Source organism: Ictidomys tridecemlineatus, chromosome 14 (assembly GCF_052094955.1).
Source record: "Ictidomys tridecemlineatus isolate mIctTri1 chromosome 14, mIctTri1.hap1, whole genome shotgun sequence".
Lineage (NCBI taxonomy): Eukaryota > Metazoa > Chordata > Mammalia > Rodentia > Sciuridae > Ictidomys > Ictidomys tridecemlineatus.
In genome coordinates this window covers 65,506,238-65,527,906 of record NC_135490.1, presented here as the reverse complement: position 1 = coordinate 65,527,906, position 21,669 = coordinate 65,506,238, and the positions used below count along the sequence as shown (strand labels likewise).

At 43.3% G+C, this 21,669-nt stretch overlaps 1 protein-coding gene across 3 annotated transcripts in view; it reads left to right on the top strand.

The window, feature by feature from the left end:
• Zmat4 (zinc finger matrin-type 4) overlaps nucleotides 1-21,669 on the top strand; it is a 348,227-nt gene that overhangs the window by 46,658 nt on the left and 279,900 nt on the right. For all 3 annotated transcript variants that reach the window (XM_078031256.1, XM_078031255.1, XM_078031254.1), the window contains exon 2: nucleotides 21,053-21,158. In XM_078031256.1, coding sequence (XP_077887382.1) covers nucleotides 21,057-21,158 — 102 coding nt within the window. In that variant the 5' untranslated portion in view covers nucleotides 21,053-21,056. The remainder of the gene's footprint in view (nucleotides 1-21,052; nucleotides 21,159-21,669) is intronic.

Here is a 21,669-nt window from a genome sequence, read left to right as displayed (position 1 = left end):
TCAGTTAAGGGGAGGACATTTTACTTACACTTGCTAATGAGGAGAGACCCTTGGGAAGGCTTGTCCATGGCCTGAGGCCTTCAGGAGCATCTTGTGTGCTGGAGAGGAAGGTGTGGAAATTTCCCTGGAACACCCTTTACCCTTCCATGTCCTCCTCTTCCCTGTCCTTCCTCAGTGTTCCTTGCTTTAACTGGAGAGACCAAAGTGCTTTGGGAACCAGCCAAGCTCGCTGTTTCTGCAGTCTTAGGAGGCAGGGAGGGCAAAACATGCCAGCTACTGACGGACAGCCTACACTCTGTTGCAGTTAGAGGGGAATCTTCACGTAAAACACATTAACTCTCATAACAACTTAGTGTGGCAAGTAGAGCACGTATCCCATTTTACAGATGGAGAGACTGAAACAGAGAGGCTGTTTTCTCCAAGGGGACTTGATTGTCCCCAGTTCTTTGTCACAGGACTTGGAAGGACACTTCGTCTTTAAAGGCCAAATAGAACCGCTAGAACTTAACACTTTCAGTTTTTCCTGTAAAACCAAGGTCTGCCTGGACCTCTTCTGTCCTGGAATAGTTGAGAGCACAGTGCCAGGTCTCCCTGGGAGATCATCCTCCAACAGAGCTCTTTGGGTGAGTGATGCCAAATCTCCACCCTCCCTCTGTGCCGCCCCTACATCTGCATTTCTTGATTCAGTCAACAAGGCTGGTTTGGCTCCTTAATGGTTTTCGCCATTTATCAAAGGAAATGAAAAAAAAAAAAACAGTACAGAAATTTCAATTATTCTGCATCGAGGAGGTGATCAAACATCCAGACTTTAATTATGGAATCCAGAGCCAGGCAGCTCAGAGGTGCCTCCAGGAGCTGAGTGGTGGCTGCCACCTGGCTCAGGGTGTCCTCACCCTCAGTGGAGCAGGGTTCCACTGTCCCTATGCACCAGTTCCAGGACCTGTGTTCTCCTTGCATGTTCCAGGATACATGGAAAGAGGGGAAAGCCGTGTCTTTCTCCAGGGCTGGTGTTGAGTTGAGGAAGCAATGGTGGAATGGATGGGGTGGGGGGGAGAAATACATAAAAAGGTATAAGAAAAGAAAAACATTAAGTGTGACTTGGGGAGCTCCATTTGGAGCAAAGCTCATATGTAATTACTAGCTGACTGGTCTGCAGACTATTTAGTGAAATGTTGACAGATCTGGCTGCTCTTTCTCCTAATGCCTCAGGAAGGCTATTGTGGAGCTGGTCTTCATGGGGTTTGAAAGAGGCTCAAGTCCAAACCCCTGAATTCCAGGATTCACAGACCAGGAAAAATCTTGCTTCCTCCCTGCTTGGAGCCCATCTGTTAGTTGGCTGGTCCTTCTCTTGACATCTTGCCGTCTTTTTGGGCTGGTCCTAATTGATGCTTGGCTCTATGTTTGTGAGATACATTTTTACCCTCAATGCCTCCTCCAACTGTAGTTGTTTTTCTCCTTCCTCCTCCTCCTCCTCCTCCTCCTCCTCCTCCTCCTCCTCCTCCTCTTCTTCTTCTTCTTTTTAAACTAGCAGGTGCATTTAGCTTGTGAGGTTGAAACATTTCATAACAGGCTCTTTGTGATTCCTTGGGACAGTGAACACAGGTTTCCACCATGTACTCCCAGCGGTCTCCTGGGGTTCTCGCTGTGTTAGGACTATCTTGCCTGAACATAAGCAACTGTCTTGCCTGCAGTCAAATTACAGGACACTGCTGTATTTTTTTTAGAAGGCTGCCACAACCTGCCAGTTGATAGACCATTTCACCAACTGCACTGAAGCCTATATTATCTTTCAGAAGCAGAAAAGCCATCAATTGGCATGCAGAGTCTGAGGGAGACCAGATACCTGAGGGCAGTGTATTTTTAATTGCCTGGAGATGCCCATTAATAACTTTTAACTTTTTGTCCTATTCTGTGGGCAATCAACAAGGTGTCAAATCTCAATATGAGAATATTTTCTCTGGAGAAGCAAAGCTGTGGGAAATGATAATGAAGATGCTTAGAATTTTCTTTTTAGAGTTGTTTAGACATATTGATATGAGAACACACCCAGGGCATGGACACACTTCTTTCAGGAGAAAATCCAAGTCCCATGGAAATAGAGGAACTAAGCTAATTGAAATGTGATGCCGTAAGGGTTTTCAATCCCAGATTTATTGGTGATTGATATTCTGCTTGGAGGCTCACTGGGCCCCTGCAGTCATGTTATTCCAGACTGAATCTCTCAAGAGACAGAGGACCGAGTGTCTGCTTTCATCTCGGAGATGTTTGAGTGTGTACAGCCTTTGACACTGAGGTCACCTTCCTTCCTGGAAGAACCTTGTGGTTGCCACCCACGTTGATACTATGGGTGCCCTAGTTCTTACCCTGACTCTGCCATGGACTATGACTTTTGGCAGGTCACTTCATTTTCCTAGGCCTCCGTTTCTTCATCTGTTTAATGTGACATAAGAGAACCAAAACATATATAAATACATAAATAATCACATATAAAACCCACAAACAAAACATATATGGAGATATGTATATGTACATATATTGTACATAACCGGGCACGGTGGTGCTTGTGTATAATTGAAGCTACTTGGGAGGCTGAGACAGGAGGGTGACAAGTTCAAGGCTAGCCTAGGCAATTTAGCGAGACCCTGTCTCAAAAACAAAAACAAAAAAACAATAAAAAGGGATGGGGATGTAACTTGTTCAGAATGCCCCAGTTTCAATCTCCTATAGCATAAAATAAATTCCAAACATATACTTTACATACATAAGGAGATTTATTTCAGTAATTGGCTTTTGAGATTATGGAGTCCAAGAGAAGGCCTACAGTCTTCCCTTTTCACACTGGAGAGCAGGAAGGTAGTGGTGTCATTCAGTTTAAATCTAAAGGCCTGAAAATTTAAAGTGCCAGCATGCCAGGGTAGGAGAAGATAGATGTCCCAGTTCCAGGAGAAAAAAAAGGAAATTCACCCTTTCTCTGCTTTTTTTTTATTCTATTACATCCCACCCACATTGGTGATTAGAAGATCTGTTGTACTCAGTTTACAAATACAAATGCTAATCTCTTCTGGAAACACTAAAAATAATGTTTGACCAGCTATCTGGGTATCCCTTAAACCAGTTAATTTGACACATAAAATTAATCATCACACACAATAAACTGTTACTTCATTTAGCTCCTTTAACCCTCTTCTATCATTCTTCAGTTTTTAGGTCTGCTGATGGAATCCTTGGGCACTTTTCAGAGTCCCCCAGACAAGGCTAATGAAGATGTTCAGAATCGATTGGTTGGACTTTTGCTAAATTGTTTCATTTCTAACTATATGAGTTCAGGTTTTCCGGATGTACTCTGTACTCAGCTTGCAAACTGTAAGGGAAAGAAGAAAGATTCAAACCATAAAAACTAGTGCATTGCTCTGCTGGATTTATTTATTTTCTCATCATGCCCTAAATTGCCCAACCAACCAAAAATCAAAGTTAGTCTCAAACCCATTTAGCCAGTATTCATTTCTCTGACAGTTCTTAGGGTGGTCTCCATGTGAGCCTCTCATGTTGCCAGGATGTGTGTGTTGATGACTTACAGACACAAATTTCCCAGCAAATAGACAAGGAGCAGTCTCTGGTGTGACACCTGAGTACCTAGAGCCATCCATCACCTGTTGAATAAATAATGCCCTTCTATGGAATAACAATTGTGGGTGATGATGGCTGGGAGCATGTCAACGACTTGGAGATAAGGGCCTGAAATATTTAGAGCTTGCAGCTGCTGCTTGGAAAAGATCAGAGGAGAGATTAGTTCAGCAGGTAGAGGGAGAGTGCACCTCCTTGGTAAGCCTTCTGCTCCCTGGAAAAGCAAGATCTCACTGTCGCCAGTACCTTCCTAGTACTGTTCTATTTCCCAGTGTACAAATTCCACCTTGAAGTGAGCTGGACACAGGGTCCAGGAGATATCACCTCTGATCCAGGCAGCACTTGGTCAATTGTGCATTGGGACCTCAGTCAAGGAGTCTGGTCCTGAGCAGTAACTGGAGGGTCACACAACATGAACTGGGATAAAATAAAGGGCCTGGTTCACATTTAGAATCAAGGTCCTAGCAATGAGCCATGTTGGAACTATTCAACTTAATGCAGAAGGGAGACAGAGAAAGAAACCTAAAGTGTTTCCTGGTCTTGTCTCTGCCCAGGGCTTGAATTTTGGGTCTACACATACTTTGGAGGAGGTTTATAATATTCTGTAGGACTATGGTTGATTGAAGACCAGCCAAGGACTAGTCAGAGCGGTACTCCATAATTATTATCTTCTTCTTGCACAGATTTAAAGTGGAATTAAGTGATTATAAGTGTCTAATTGCTATGGACTCCCTTTATGACACTGGCAGGTGAAGACTGCTTTTAAAGACTGCTTTTGTCTGACCCCAAAATCAGGTGCAGCAACTCCAACCAGCTCTGAGACTGGGCTGGGCAGGCTGCAGCTGCAGCTAACTTTGCCTTTCATGACTGGGTGATCTGGGATTTTGTCAGAACTGTAAATTATAGAAAGAAGATAGCTTAATTTTTTTTTGTACCAGAGATTGAACTCAGGGGCACTCAACCACTGAGCCACATCCCAAGCCCTATTTTCTATTTTATTTAGAGACAGGGTCTCACTGAGTTGCTTAGTGCCTCACTATTGCTGAGGCGGGCTTTGAACTCATGATCCTCCTGTCTCAGCCTCCCAGGCTGCTGGGATTATAGGCATGCACCACTGTGCCTGGCAACTTACATGTTTTAATAAGGATTAGAAGACCCTTAAAACAAATGCTGAAACAACAATTTGACTTTAAAACTCTGGAAAAACTGTTGGAGACACTGGGGTTTGAATCCCTGACCTATTTATGCTAGTCACATGGGCTTTACCCTGACATTTCTATGGGCATGTCACATAGACCTCCATGGCTACAAGAACTACTTTTCAGGATAGTTGTGAGGATTGAATAAAATCATTATGTGGAACTATAGAAAGTGGCATAAAATGGTTGGTTGGTGTATTAGTGTCATACCTGGGTTACTTTGGCCTAACATCAATAAATTCTCTGAAAGGTTTGGAAGTGAGTTGTCCAAAATCGAGGTTGATGACAGGGCTGAGATTTCTCTGAAAGCTGTAGGAAAGGATCCTTCCTTGTCTCTTATGGCTAGCTCTTCCTGCTGGCTGGCAGTCCTCAGCATTCCTTGGCTAATTGACTCATCACTCTTGTCACGGCCTCTGTCATCACTTGGCTTTCTCCCCCATGTACTAGTGCTCACATTTCCCTTTCCTTATGAGGGTACCTCATCTTCATCATATCCACAAGGACCCTATTTCCATTACATTTACAAGTTCTAGGAGGTAGGATTCAACTTGGTGTTTTCTTTTCTTTTTTATTTTTAGAAAACACAACTTAACTTTTTTAAGAGTTGCTAAAAACGTCAACCATGAAGATGAGCATCTAGTAGCATCTTCCCAGGACCACAGGTGTGGTCTAAATGGTGGGTGTGGCTAAGCTAAGGCCATGGAGTAGTGTATCTCAGAGCAGAGGTACTCTTGGTGGGAAGAGTTGGTGAGATCACTCCATGTCCCAAATGTCGCTGCCACTGCTACCCATCAGAGAACCCATTTGCTTATTTCCCTTAATGTTACCTCCAGTTCCAGCTAAGACCCAGTAAGACCCTCTCATGGTAGGGGAAGGAAGACCTTACACTGACCTCTCCTCCAATCCTGCTCCTGGTCACAGAGACATCCTTTTCTAACTGGAGACCAGACCCCTTACTTTGACTCTGGGCACTGGCATGTGTCTGTCTGCAGGTGAATTCTGCTGGGCTCTGCCCTCTTGTGCCTTTGGAGTTATTCTCTTTAGGACAGCCTTCTGGGCTCTTTTTTAAACATTTTTCAGGACAAAACTCAAAGAATAGAAAGTATTATTAGGCACAGTTGACCTGACCAGTGCATTTTATTTTTCCTTTTATTAGGTTTTATTTTATTTTTTATTTTTATCATTTATTATTATCCAGCTAAAGTGTTTAGAATGGTGCCAGATACTGGCTACAGAGAGGAGAGAGAGTTCCTGCCTCGAAGGGACGCACAGTTAATAAGTGAAGCAGGAACGGACTACACCTTACAAGATATAAGTGTACACACAGAGCTAGGCACCTAGAAAGGGGTCCTGGCCCAGCCTTTGGGAGATTAGAGGAAAAACTTCCCTGGGAAAGGCCCCCTCACCTGTGGATTGCTGAGTAACCAAGACAGAAACACAGTCTCATGTTTTAGAAGACTTGGAGGAGAGAGAGAGAGAAGGGCACATCTTCAGGGTCGGCAGTGCAACCCCGCAGAATGCATTTCCATTCAGTAGGAGTTAGCAGTCGTTCAGCATTCAAACTGGTTCTTACCAGAAACTGTAAGAGCCCTCAAAGTCCCAGGGGAAAGTCAACCAGCAAGTGGGGCCAGCTCCTCTCTTGCTGTATTCACTGAAAAACACATTCTACTGTACTAAGTTTCACTGTAGGGTCCAGCTGACTGTGGATCAATGACATCTCTCAGGGACACCTCTTCCTTTAGGACAAGGTAACCTGTGAGGTTGCTCTTTTGGCCCCCTGACACCAGCTTCCAGGAGGGTTCTATTATGTACAGTTTCTGTTTCATGGGGATCCATAGAAAATTAGCCAAGGAACTCCCCCGGGTGCCAGGTGGCTTGAAATATCTCATTAGGAATAGTTGTGTGGGAAGAAACAATATTTTTAGCAGTGGGTAGGAAGTGTTACTGAAATATGACTTATTTGACATTATGGAACTTAGAAGCATCAGTTGGAGTCAGATGGTATGATAGTAACTGTAACTCCACTGGGGACTCAGATCAAAAGAATGGGGATTAGGATTCAGGGCTGGCATATTTTTCTCTCCCTCCTCTCTCTTTTGCATGTTATTAAATAGCACAGAACCTATCTCAGGATACAGCATCACCCCAAATAATTCTTTACCTCGTATTGAATAAATGCTACTCCAAGAACAAGTGTGTGAACTCCTGGAGGAGTTCTGGGGCTTGGGAATTGATCTAGTCTCTGGCTAAAGGATTTAGCATATTGTTGATTTCTAATGTAATGGGGTTCGCTGTGGGAATACCATGTGAAGTCCGTTCCATAAGAAGGGAGGCAAGAAGTCGTGCCACAGTTGGGCTTTCCAGGAAATGGATTCTGCAGAGTGTGATGAGCGTTCTTGGAGGGATGCCTCTGGAGGGGAGAAGCAGGACAGGAGAGGGGGAGCAGAGGGAGAAGTTGGGTTTCAGGTATGGGAGCCTTGATTAAGCTTAAATTCGATTCTGGAGCTGAGATGGACTGTTGGTATTAACCCATGCTGAGCTGCAGAGGCTGGGCCTTCCACCTTTGCATCATCAGACAGTGGCTGTGGGGTTTCTGGGGTAGGGGAGTGACTGTGGGTAAGGCAGCTCTGGGCAGCGGAGGCCATTCCTGAAGGGGCCAAATGCTGAAGGATGAATACCAACTGCAATCCCATCAGCTAGGGCAGTAATTCCTCTGTTCCTCCCTCCTTCTTTTTCTTCCTTCCTTATTTCTTCCCTCTTTCCCTTCATACCCCGCCCCCCTCTTTCAATTCAGAGGCTGAACCACATCCCCAACCCTTTTTAAAATTTTTTAAAATTTTGAGACAGGGTTTCTCTAGGTTGCTTAGGGCCTTGCTAGCTTGCCTGGCTTTGAACTTCAGACCCCCAAACTCCTGGGATTATAGGTGTGTACCACTAAGCCCAGGAGTGCTTTCTTGAATGGGCCTGTGGGCTATGCGTCTTCCTGTCCACCATGAGATGTTCTGAGTATTCATCTTATTGTGGGTCCTGGCCACTCAGTCAATAAGCAAGTCACAGCTCATTGAATTGAGAGAATGGCCTCCGATGTTTGGTTGGGGAGGAACAGGGATTACTGCTTACAATAAGAATTCATTGCTAGTGCTCGGTTTTAGATGGAATCAGTACTTAAAGTTACTTCCTCCTCTCAAGCTGACATCTTCACATGTCAGAGGTATCTTCTAGACAAATGCCACACACCCCAGCCCAGATGCTCCTCCTGCTCTCAGCTCCTCTCCAGCTTCTCTGGATCGGACCTGGAAGATGGTCTTCGGTAGGCATCTCTGCATCCTTGTCCTCTACTGGGCAGAGTTCCATGGGTCTTATTTCCCAAAGCTGAAAATGTTACACTCTGTTTCTCTAAGCCCCAAATGATCCCTAAAACGCAAGGAGTAAGTATTTTGGACGAGGCAGTGAGTTGTAAGGAGGGAATGTAGTTTTAGGAGTTAGGTCTTCCGATTTTCCCTTTTACCTACAGGGAGAATGTGGATAAGTCCCATCCTCCTCGGGGTGGTTTTTTTTTTTTTTTTTTTTCTGCACACTTTGTGAATGTAAAAGGATTAGGCTGGACAAATCCTAAGGCCCTGTCTGGTGTGGTGATGTTTTTAATTTCTGTCTCCGTCGTGGGATGTGACCTCATTCTCTCTCCACTCTGTTCCGCTCCAGCTTGCCAGGGTCTCCTTCCCTTTTGCCCTGCGTCACCTTTCATTCCTTCTTCCCCTGCCAACCCACATGTTCTCGGTTTCCTTGCCAGCTCTTCCATGACACTGGTCTTTTCCTCCTCAGAGAAGCTCCACCTTCCCTCCTAGCAAGTGCAGACAGGGGAAGAGGCCAGCAGGATTGGCAGCTTGGACTGAAGATCAGTCTGGCATTGGTAGGTGGGCAGGGTGGGTTGGGGGTGCTGGCTATTCCCTGTCCAGGAGGAGGCCAGTGAAGAACCAGAGCACAATGACGGGGAGAAGGAGCAGGGGCAGGGGAAGGGCATTGCCTAGCGCATATCTATGTGCCCATTCTTTCCCCCAAACCTAAAACCTGCTCAGCCAGATGAGAATCCACATGAATACAATCTCCTTTCCTGGAAACATTTCCCCACCCCGGCCCACCTCCATTGAAAAGCAGAGAATAATTGACTTGGGGAAAGAACTCGAAAGTGCAACTACAGTAAGAACAGGATGGTGAGATGCGTGCCTCCTCCCCAACATCAGGGCTGTTGCCAGACGGCCGAGCTGTCACTTCTGGCTGGGTGACAAGACCCAGATACTCGGATGTGAGGCACTTGCTCATTACCTGGCATCCCAGGGGTCACGACCATCTGCTTCATTTGCCCCCTCACAAGATGGCGAAGCAGATTTCACAAGACACCAGCACCACCATGCCAGGGGCTGAGTAGGACCAATCTGTTCAAAACAAGAGAGAAAGAGAGCGGCCTTCCTGGAAGGTACCACGGGAACCTAGAAACTTCCTCCTAGTCAGTTCACCATGATGCAGGTCTGTCCTAAAATGACGCCTCCATCTATTTTCATAAGTCATTTCATTTCAGACCCCATAACTTATACTGTGTTCAAAGGAAGAGTAGATTGCTTCTGCCTGAGTAAACAGTTCCTGTGAGGTCTGGGCTGTTGAGTGCTATTTCCCAGAGCACAGAGTTAAAGAGGCAAGTGTAGGAGTCTAAGCTCTGGAGTTTAAGACCCTTGAAAGGCTTTCTCCAACTCCCCCAGAAAGCACATAAGAGGTTTAACTAGGTAAAAAGTGCCCTTCTGTGTAATTTTCTCCAGTCATGTCAAGCTACTTATATTCAAATTGAGTTAGTTAAGATAATGCTTGGTAAAATATGGAATCAGAGTGGCTTGGTATTGAGTTTATTTCTCAGTCATATAAAGTTAGTGGACACCAAGAGTGGGGACATAGGACTCTCCTCCATGTTCAGGGATTGAGACTTTCAGAGAGTATGACAGCTTCAACATTTTGGCTTCCAAGTTGTTTGACCAGGTCAGTGGTGTCCAGCCTGCAGAAGAGAGAGAGCAGGCAAGATCACGCAGCAGATTTTAAGGGCTAGGCCTGTAATCTATTGGCCAAAAGCCAGTTATATGCCACACCAACTGCTAGGGAGGTTGAGACATCCAGTCTACTCTTTTGTGATGGGGGAAAGAAAACAAATTAACAAAACCCTGTATCCTGCATCTCTGAGACAGAGAGGGTGAAGGGTTCATTTCTCGAAAATCATCTCTCGTGATTGGTACCTGTGTGGTGTGTTAGTCAGCTTTTCGTCTCTGAGACCAGAATACCTGGCAAGAACAACTCAGAGGAGGAGAAGTTTATTTTGGACCCAAGGTTTCAAAGGTTCAGGTCCATGGTGGGCTGACTCTATTATTCTGAGCCCGAGGAGAAGCAGAACTTTACAGCAGAAGGGCATGGTGGGAGAAAGCTGCTCAGCGTGTAGCATTCAGGAGAGAGAGAGAGAGAGAGAGAGAGAGAGAGAGAGAGAGAGAGAGAGAGAGAGAGAGAAAGGTGGAGAGAAAAGAGAGATGTACTAGGATCAAACTATGAACTCCAAAGGCCCTCAATGACCTTCATCCAGCCACACTGTACCTGCCTACAGTTACCATCCAGTACAGTAGTCTTTTCAAAGTAATCCATCAAATGGATTAGTCCACTGATTAGGCCACAGCTCTCACAAACCAATCATTTCATCTCTGAACATTCCTGCATTGTCACATACATGAGCTCTTAGGGGATACTTCCTGTTCAAACCATGACAAACAGTGTCTCTCTGTCATCTATCAGTCAATCATCTCTCATCATTTACCATCTTCAATAACACAGTGAGCAGCAACTTACTTCTAGACATGGGGTTCTCTCTCATCCTTCTGCTTTCCCCACCTGAGATAGTCAGCACCCTGAATTCTGTCCTCACGGTTTGACAGTTTTACGGTTGTATTTTATCTGTTTCCCCAAGATGTATATATTTTTTATTGTAATTGTTCTGACTTTATAACAAAGACTTATATACATGCTATTTGCACTTGCTTTTCTCACGTGAATATTAGTTTTCTGTGATCAGTCATACTCCGGTGTGTTGTTGTGCTTCATTCATGTTGTGACTTTACCTCAATTTATTCATTCACTCTCCTGTAGCTGTGGATGCAGGCTGATTGCAGGTTTTGCTATTTGAATAATGCTACCATTATCTTCCTTTACATGCCTCATGTTGTGCATGAACAAGAGTTTTTGTTTTTTTTTCATGCCTGCAACTAGGAATGCGGTTGCTGGGTTGTTCATTTTGGTAAGATTATGGTTCACTTTTAATTTATTGTCCTCTCAAAAATTTATAAAAGATCTTGTGTCCAGACCTTCCCCAACACTTAAATAGCCAGAAATTCTAATTGTCACTAATCTCCTCATTGCTGACTAATAAGCATAATATGTATACAATAAACTTCGCAGTCTTATTATTCCATGGTAGCTGAAGTCCTTCATTACTTTTACCGCTTCTCGCTGTACCCCCAAGCAGGAAGTGTCACAAGATCTCAAACCAAATGAGGTTCTGGTTGAAGGATTTCAGGGAAAGAAAGACTTGCAAACAATCATTTTTCAATTCATTAATAGGTAGTCCCTTCCCTTTCACTTGCAATGTTTTAATTCCTGAATCTTGCACTTTGGCCACTCCAGGATGCCACTCCAAGTTTTCTGATTTTAGGAAGGTCAGTAGACAAATTAGAACCCAGCAGTTTGGATTCTCTGGAGAAGCCATGTCAAATTAGTGTGTGGTAATAAAGAAGGGAGCTGGAAATGTCTGCTGGTTGACTGACAGCCCATGCAGCAGCCTCAGAGTGTGGATTCAAATAAAAGTAATAGTTTTCCCTGCAGCAGCTTGGTCTGTCTTTTCTGTGCCTCCTTCTGCATTGGACACAGGTGTAGAACTGTGCCTACTCAAGCCCTAGATGTGATAGCTGCATTTAAATCTGCCCTCAATCTGTCTGGTTCAGTAGGGGCAGTCTTGTGAAGATAAATCATGTAAACAAGTTACAGTAATGGAATACTTATTTATAAACTGCATTTTTGAAGGCTTGCATCCACTGTTAAAAAGAAGATTGTATGGTCTTTCAGCTTGTTAGGAAGCTCTATCTATCTTGAGCATACACCTGCTTTATTCAGGTGGCTAATGCATTGCAAAGTGAGGAATCCACGTTAGTTTTCTGCTTCTGAGTGGGGGAGAGTGGGAGCCTATTCTGTAAAATGTGAGTGGCTTTTCCGCCTGGGTGCACAGCCCTTTCAGTTTGATGAAATGAGAGACAGAAAACATAAGAAGCATGTTTTACTCCCTCATATTTTCTCCTTCCCTCCCTTCTTTCTCTTTGTGGGTTATTGATTTGTTGTTGTTGTTGTTGTTTTGTTTTGTTTTGTTTTTCTCTGCCTCTGGCTTTCTTCCTGTAATGTGGGCTCTGTTTTGCTCTGACTCCAAGTGGTAACCCAATTGAAAATTCAAGATCTCCACCCCCCTCCTTCATTCCCTCCCTGAAACTGCAGAAAGAGATAGCTAGTGCTTCTTCTCCCTCCACTGTGATTGGCGAAGGTGCTTGAGTTTATCCAATAGTGTCCTACAGATGCGAAGGATGCTTTCCCTGAGACAGCAGCCCATCACTCCGCCTAGACCTAGACAGCTGGGTGCTGTCAGGCTTGTTACTGTCAGACCCCTCAGGATCTCCCCAAAGCTGATGCTGAAAAGACCTTTAGGAAATTCAGATGGAATGTTTTTCATCTTTTGGATTTTCTGCTAGCCCTGCTTGCCTTTGGGACTTGCATCCCCAGTCTTACTGATAGGGGAAGGCAAAGATCCAGTATTGGAATCTTAGCCAGGACCTAGGGAGCAAGAAGAGATTCTGGAATGATGTGACTGACATTTGTGGGAGTGCCAAAGCCACGTGTTCCAGTTGGTGTGAATATTTTATTTATGTGAAGGAGAGCGGAAGCCTGTCCGTGTTTATGTAGAACGGAGTTTACTGTATCCCAGTATGTGAACCTCTTCTATGAGATCAGGACTTTGTAAGTTTGTTCACAGCTGTACATCCCATGCTCAGATCAGCACCAGGCACATAGTAATCGCTTGATAAAAATCCATTTAATGAATAAAGCAGGAATCAAAGTGAGGATGTGTAATTTCTTAGGCAGAGGCCTTTTGGTGAGTGCTATAGAATATCAGAGGAATCTATACAGAATTACATAGAAAGTCTGAAGCCTTGGGCTGGGCTGGTCAGTACCATCTCTATTCATGCCATCTGGGATCTGTGATTCAGAGTTGCTCATTCAGACAAAGGACAAGAGACCAGAGAGTGGAGAGGTGGCAAGGAACCAGGCACATATGTATGCCCAAAGAGGTTGGCCCAGAGTGTCCTCCTGTGAGCTGGCGCTATGTTTGCTGCCCTCCTTTCCAGATGCCACCAGGCCAGCCTGTGCCATATGTGAGCAAGACTGACAGATATGATTCCCCTACCCTGGGGCTGAGGGTGATGTGTGTGTGCCCAGCAGTGGCAAATGCTTCTGAGTCAGGAATCACAGGCCTGGTTTTACAAGTGAAGAAAATGGTGCCATTAAAAGGCAATTATTCAAGTGGTGTGAGTCAGCTCTGCAGCTCCTGGCAATGCCAAGCAAGGGAAGGGAGTGGTGTGGGGAGTGTCTTTCTCTCTTTCTCTTTAAACAAAGCTCAGGCTAGAAAGCAGAGCGTGCACCTGCATCTGGATGATGTATGGTGAGGGGCCTGCACTGCCAAATTCCTTCATCTGACCAACTTCAGGAATAGGGGAGGCAGAACCAGACCAGAAAAAAGGCTCCCATCCTGAGAAATGGAAACAAATAGGTTCTTTAAGCTGGTCATGTACTTACCCCTCACTCTGCTTTCAGCCACTGCATGGAGGACTCCCCTGTCTGTTGACCTGTGTGTGTGCTGGTATCCACAGCACTGAGATCAGGGTCCAGACATCCTTGTGTGTACTTGCCCCCTTTCTCTGGCCTGATTTTAAAGAAGACCAATATGCTTTCATTTCTTGAGTACTTTTCATAGTTATTTTTTTCTGCTTGGTCTGCTGCCACGGCAACCAGCTTGTTTTACCCACCTTCACTTGGAGGGAGTTGTGAAGGGGCCTGAGCAGGTCCTGTTTCCAGCCCATCTACTCAGGCGGTTGGGCATGAGTGGAGGCTGTAGGTGGATAGTACAGAGCTGAATTCTGAAGCCACCTGTTTGCCTCCCAAATCTTCCTCCTTTTGTTGTGTGGGAGCAAGGAAGAATTTTTGTTCTGAGCAAGGAAGAATTTTTTACTTGCCTTGAAAAGATAGTGGCAGGAACCCAAAAGGGGAAAGGAGCAAAAATTAGGCCATAATCATGAAAGCACTAAAAGATGCTCCAGGGTTCAGGGAATAAAAAGCTCAAAAGGAAAACAAAGGAGCAGACTAAGGCTTATTTGTTAGGTGCTAAAGATGGACCAGCCCTCTTTCTATGTTTACCTCCTTTCCAAGCAGTTTCATCCTCTCCAGTAAATCAAAGCAGAAATTATTTCAAAAGCCTTTTGGATATTAATAATTTTAAGATATGGCTAAATTTAAAGAGCAGTGAAATGCTTCACATCTATTTCACATTTATAATCGGGATGGTTCATTTAAATTAGTGATATTTTTGTCTACCTTTTTTTAAATTTTTATTGTTGGTTGTTCAAAACATTACATAGTTCTTGATATATCATATTTCAAACTTTGTCTACCTTTTTATGTGTCAATGATGAGGAAAGTTCTGGGACAACTGTTTGGTGTTGGGCATGTGGTATGTAGTGGAAGGTCCCAGATGGGACAAGAGGAGAGCTGCCTGATCAGGGAGTGCAGAGACTTCTTGGAGTGTTGGCCCATGTGGAAGGGTAGCAGTAAGTATCTGAGAGTGGTCAGCTTGCAGAAGTCCAATCTTTATGGAAATGCAAGCAGAAGCAGAATGTTCAGGAAGATGTTGGTGGGATCCAGCTTGGTTCAGTCACACACAGAGAGGGTAGTCTGGGCACTGAGATCAGAATGCAAGGGTTCACCTGGAGAGTCAGGCTTTTCTGGCCCCAGCCTATTCTATGTAGGATGTCTACTCTTGACTTTCATTTTAAGTAGTTTTTAGTGTCCCTAGATGGAGGTAGTAGAAAACAGACTGGTGGCCTACCTGTCACTGAGGAAGGCAGCCCAGGGCAGAGGTTAAACCTGTTTGCATACAACTCAGCCCTGGCTTTAAAAACTGACAACCACATAGAAGTTGAATGACCTTTGGGCAAATAACTCAGCTCTTACACCTTAGTCTTGTCATGCAGAGAATGAGATTGGTGTTTCTATACACCTCATTGAGGGAATTAAACCAGGTGATGTATATAGTAAGGCCCTTAGCACAGAGACTGGCTCAGGCAGCACTTAAGAAAAGTCTTCATGACTTGCAGGTCAGGAATTTTTGCTTCTGAGGCCATCTTGAGAGGATACACAAACCTGATACTGAAGAGCTCACATTGTCACAATGAGTGGTAGTTGGGAAATTCAGAAAACCTGTTCTAATGGCAAAAGGAACTCTGGTTAAGGATAACATGAGTTTTCAATCCTATCCCTAAAGGGATAATGAGGGGAGAGAATGGGTGGAAGGCAGGTTATTAGAGCTCCTGGATGAACTTCCAAGTGAAAAAAATGTTGTCCCAGCCTATGACAAAGGCCCATTCAGCAGGGTCCCTAAGCCAGGGTCTTCTCCCCACTAGGGACAGGGATAGTGGAGATTCTACTCGGGAAGCATGAGTGACTGCTCACATTGCTATAATGCATGGGCCTCTGTCAAACTTGGATGACATGTGCTTCTCCTGTGTGCCCTTGGGGTGCAGGTCTCAGGGATATGAGCACTAATGGCGGGGGGTAGAGGGTGGGACAAAGGTTTTTGTCAAACTCTGCTCATATAAGCACCTTCTGAAAACGAAAATAGATTTTAAGCATTTTATGAAGTGCTGGGTCTTCACAGGCACAAGGCATGCGTATCAGCTGGCAGGAGGCATTGCCAGCTGCATTTCAGTGGAAACAGGCCGCTTCTGAGGATTACATTGTTAATACAAAAGACTATAATAGCAATAAAAGCTATGATTTCAGTACACCGGGTCTGTTATCTTCTCTCTTAGCCTCCAATATGGTTCTATTTATTTCTCTTCTTAAATATTTACAGCATCCTTCTGAAAATAAGAATGATAAAGTGAAATTAATAATATTACTAATAATGGTGGAATGGTTGTAATATTGGCTTCTTGAGTATCTGCCATATGCCACCGTCTGTTTGATGCTTCACGTACATCATGTCTAATCCTCACAATAACCTTGTGAGGACTTTTAACCCATTTCACAAACCAGGGAACCAAAACTCAGAGAGGGAATGGGATTTGCCGAACCACCTAGTTGGTAAGCAACCAGACCTGGATGGGAATTAATGTGTTTGTCCTCTGAAGAGCCCTGCATGGGTTTTGAGATTCTCTGGTTCAAAGTTATTTTCACACCAGAAATGGAAAAGAAGGAAGAACATTACTCTTTTCGATCAAGCCCCAGGTTTCTCTTGAAGAGCTAAGAGGAAAGTGAGAACCCTGAAAAAGGCCATAGGTTATGTATTAGAATCATTTAGGATCTGGCTCTTCTCCCCTAGTCTCTCCTTCCTCCATATTGGTTTTGTGATTTTTTTTCATTCTCTCTTCCCCTTAGGTTATATTTTATCCCAAACTAGCTCTCCCACTGCCCTTCTTGTATGGCTTCTTGTGCTTACTGATAGAAAGATTTTTTTTTCTGTGCCACGAAGAGAATTAGCTTCTGAGTTGAAACCCATTTTCCTCCCTTCTAATCATACCTATCCTCAAATCTTCAACTCTTATACAACAGACAGGAAGAGTCCTTAATAATCCCTTCCTTCTCCAATTTTCTAGCACTTTTCACCTGTTAAATTTCACTAGCTGTTATGGTTTAGATGTGGTGTCCCCCAAAAGCTCACTTGTGAGACAATGCAAGAAGGTTTGGAGGAGAAATGATTGGGTTATAGTCTTAATCTAATCAGTGAATTAATCCCTGGTGGGATTAACTGCGTGCTATTGGAGGCAGGTGGGGTGTAGCTGGAGGAAATGGTTCATGGGGTGGGAGTATGGGGTATGTATTTTGTACCTGGAGAGTGAAGTCTCTGTTTCCTTATCATCATGTGAGCTGCTTCCCTCCACCACACTATTCTGCCGTGATGTTCTGCTTCACTCAAGCCCCACAAAACAGAGCTGCTGTCTGTGGATTGAGACCTCTGAAACCATGAGCCCTTAAATATAATCTGTTCCTCCTCTACAGTTGTTCTGTCTGGGTCCTTTAGTCACAGCAATGAAAAGCTGACTAAAACACTGTATCTTAGTTACGTGTGTGTGTGTGTGTGTGTGTGTGTGTGTGTGTGTGTGTGTGTGTGATTTACAAGCCCATGAAAAGTTGGAGTCCAGCTGTGCCTTGTATTATCCCTGTACCTTAATCATAATAGATTCTTAGTAACCATTATAGAATAAATAGTTGTCGCCCTCTATATTTCCTTTATTTATTGTATCTAGGTGCACATTTGACTTTTATACTGTCACTGCTACTCACATAAATGGATCTATTGAAGTATAAACCCCTGGGACAGAAAAAGAGAATCTGATCAGACTCTAATATAGTCTCTACTCTGTTCTAGACCTCCTAACTAAATTACAGGTGGCACTGTCCTCTGTGAATTCTGAAGAGCACCATAGAGGTTACTCAAGTCCTCCACGGTTGCTTTTTTTTTTTGTGGTGCTGGGGATTGAATTTAGGGCCTTGTACATTCAAGACAAGCACTCTACCAACTGAGGTATATCCCCAGCCCATCCACGGTTGCTTTTGAATGCACTTTTGGAATGTTCTGGAATTGGACAACAATGAGGAAGCATTTTTTGCATATCAAGTTCAGACTCAGGGAATTAGACTCCTTCCTTTTGCCACTCTTGTCTCCATGTGCACGTCCCAAGACCTTATGGCATTACACAGTAAGCATGTTCCCAAGGTGAAGGTTACCACACATTGGTCGTGATGGGACAGTGTAGACTGACCAGCTGCTGGTGAAGACATGGACTCGTCAGGACCATGGACAGAAGCACTGCGTGTTGTGCCTTCCTTTTTCTTACCACTTTTCCTATGCTGAAGACCAGAGAGGTGGAGAATCCTATTCCAAACAAACCACAGGAGGGGAGCCAGTGGCAACCTTCCCTGGAGAACTCCAGGCTTTGAGTCATAAATTGGACTCTGGTTGTCTAAAACGACCTACATGCAGAGAGTTCTCTTCCTGGAGGAAGGTCTCACGCACAAACCAGGCTGACACTTGTCCACTAATTGCCTCCCACTAGAATTCAACTTACTCAAGTATTTCATTCATGTCTCAGGTTTCAGAAGGGCCTTTATTGCCTTTTTTTATTACATATAGACTTGTTCAAATCAATATTCTTATATAAAACTGTGGAAAAAGCCATGATATTTTTCTCTGCCTTTGATTTTTTTTTTTTTTTTTTTTAGTATACACATTTTATATTCTGCCTTTAAAGCTATTTCTGCAGCACAGCTGCTTCACCGAGACACAGACTCCTACGGGCCTCACTCGGCCCATTGCGTACCTTGAATATCCTTTCACAGTGTTTGATTTCTGCAGTTGGTTGTATAATGAGGAAGGAGTGTACAGGGAGTTTGGAGATTCCTATTAACCAGGTCACCCATGAATTTATCTTCGTGCTCCTCTTTATTAGAAATAGCAGGGAACATGATCATATTTAAACACAACCACTTATAGAAACTTGGTTTTAAAAATACACCTTACTAAGTTTTCTTTTCCCATTTGACATTTCAACATGTTGTACTATATTTTCCTATCATCAAAACTCCTCTTCTCCATTTTCATTCTGGTCTGTGAATAGAGACCATAACAAATGACAAGTGATGTTTCGCTGGTCAGTTGAATCTGTGCTCTTCTGCCCCAGGTAGTCCCTCTCTGGAGTCTTTTAGATACTGCTTTTGAAGATGAGCCATGGAGAAATAGAGACAAAGATGATGAAACAGAGCAGGACTTGGGAATAGAGAGAAGAGAGTCATCTTCGAAAACTTGAGAGAAGATATCTCATGAAAAAGGGAGAATAGAATCATTCTGTGATGAATCTAAGATGAATTCATGAAAGCTACAGTGGGAAATATTTTGACTCAACCTAAGAAAAAAACTAACAGCTAGATCTTCCAGCCTCTCTGGAACAGGTTGCCTTGTGAGGGAGTAGTGACCCTCAGGCATGGAAGGTGCTGGACTCTAGGCCAGCTGAGCCATCTGCCAACAATGATGCTTCCAGAAATAACAGGCCCACATTAGCTGTGAGACTCAGTGGTTCTAAGTATCTGGCATGATTATTGGTTGCTCTGAGTATTGAAAAAACAGAAGTACTTACTATTGTCTTTCAGGAGCAGAAACTAAATCTTTTTGACTTTTGGAAAACAAAAGCCCTATGCATGGAACATTATAAAGAAGTCATAGAAAGAAAGAGAGTTTTCAGTTGTTGAGGAAAACAGCCTTTTATTGCAGATAGATACTGAACTTACATGGCTTAGCTATTTAGAGGGTTTTAAAGATCACTTTAACTGGACCACAGTTCTTCATTGGGTTGCATTGCTTAGGTCTTCGTCAATATTTTACCAACATTATGATTGTCATTAAAAATGTGATAATGATTTCTTACAAATGCAGAGAATTTTAGAATTTATATAGTGCCTTCTTACATATTTCTGTCTTTGATCTTCAGTGCAATTTCTAAGGAGGCATGGAAACTATTATTATCTTGATTTTTGTGTTGGAAAACTGAGGCATGGACAGTTGAGTGACTCACGAAACATCACCTGGTAGCATTAGACCTGGAATGAAGTTGATATATGGAAAGTGGAGTCATGCAAGAGAGGCAGTGTTTCCTCCCATTCCAGTAGCCAGCAAAGCAATCTTGGACAAAGCACTGGAATGAGAATGCTGGTGTGCATGCCACATTACTGCTGTCTAGGGTTCTCTTGCTTCTCTCTTGCTGTCTGGCACAGACTTTAATTTTTGCCTGGCAGATAGGAGGTAAAATGAGGTGGAGTTTGTGGCCACTCTGATGCACTGGTGTATGTTTCTGTGTGGTAATATGACCCTTCACTGCTGTGAGACAGTTCTGTCAGATCACTTTCACAAGCATGGGATCCTTGGCTGCATTTTGATTGTAACTGGAGGATATGTTTATTTACTCATGTGGGTTCAGTTGTGGTATGGATTACTAGTAAAGGTGGATTTGATAGCATTCAACACCCCTAAATGTGTAAGTCAGCATAAATCAGTCTCCTAATGTAACAAGGTATGAAGCTGCAAGGAAAGGTATAGTTAGTCTGTAATTTTTAATTTCATAAATGCAGTTATTGAACTCAAAATTAAATATTGTGTTACTTATAAAGGTGTTGACTAAGAAACAAAGTGTTTCTCAACTAAAAAACAAGAAGTGTGCATTATAGAAATGTTTAAAATAAAGGCAATTTCAAAAGCATATTTATCTATAATCTCTGAAATATAACTAATATTAAAATTTTGTTAGAACTTCTTAGAATGTTTTCATGCATCTGTATTTAAAAACAAATTCAGTATAATGCTGTTCACACTCATTGTAAATCTTTTTTGTTATTTATGATAAACCTTTTTCTATATTAGTTAATATTATCTTAAAGAGGGATTTGACTTGAATTTGGATTTGGGAGTCATATCTTGTTTTAGTGTGTGGATATAACAAAATTCCTTTGAGCTATTTCCTGTTGTTGCTTATGTTGGATGATTTATAATATTTTCTTAATATACCTCACATATATAAATACCCTCTCACATAAATCCTTGACTAAGCATTAAATACATTTCCAGTGTGTTTGAACAGGAAAACTAAAACTAGATTATTATTTTTTAAGGTACCAGCAACCCTATTGGGAATTTATGAAACGAGTATAAACTGTACTCTTATTATAGTTCGTCCATAAGGTAACTTCAAGGTGTGGAGAAACCCATACTACACATGTAGAATGTCCTGCATCAACATCAAAGCAGTGAACTCACTTTTCTTCTCTTTTCTATTGATTTCCTTTAGCCTGATGAAGTCCTCCGATATCGATCAGGATTTATTTACAGACAGTTACTGCAAGGTGTGCAGTGCACAACTGATATCCGAATCTCAGCGCGTGGCCCATTACGAGGTAAGAACAGCTTTACCCACTCAGACCTCAGAGTCATACTCCCTTCTGCACTTGAGGTGGATTTTCAGAACCACAGGGTGTGAGCCTATAAGGTCAGGCTGTGGTGGACCAAACTTGTCTATATGGGGTGGGGAGTAAGGGGTTAGGGACATCATTCTCAGACCACAGCTGCTTTCTTGATTGATTGATTGATTTCTTTCCTTCTCTCTGTCTCTTTCATGGTCATATCATCTCCTAGAGATTCTGTGGGCTTTCTCTACTTGTTTTATCTGTCATTGCTCATCCTTGATGTTCTGTCCAGGGATATGCAGCAGGGTGCATTAGTTCCAGCTCCTCTTTCCACTAGTGACCCTGAAGATAAGCTCAAAGGCTGTTGTTAATCACTAGAGGGAAACAGGGCAGAGGAAGGTGTTAGTGGGAGTGAAGCCCACTTCATGCCCTCAAATTTCTTCCACTTGGTAACTAATGTCCTAAATATGTGGCTCAAAATGGAGACATCTCCTGCAGGTTT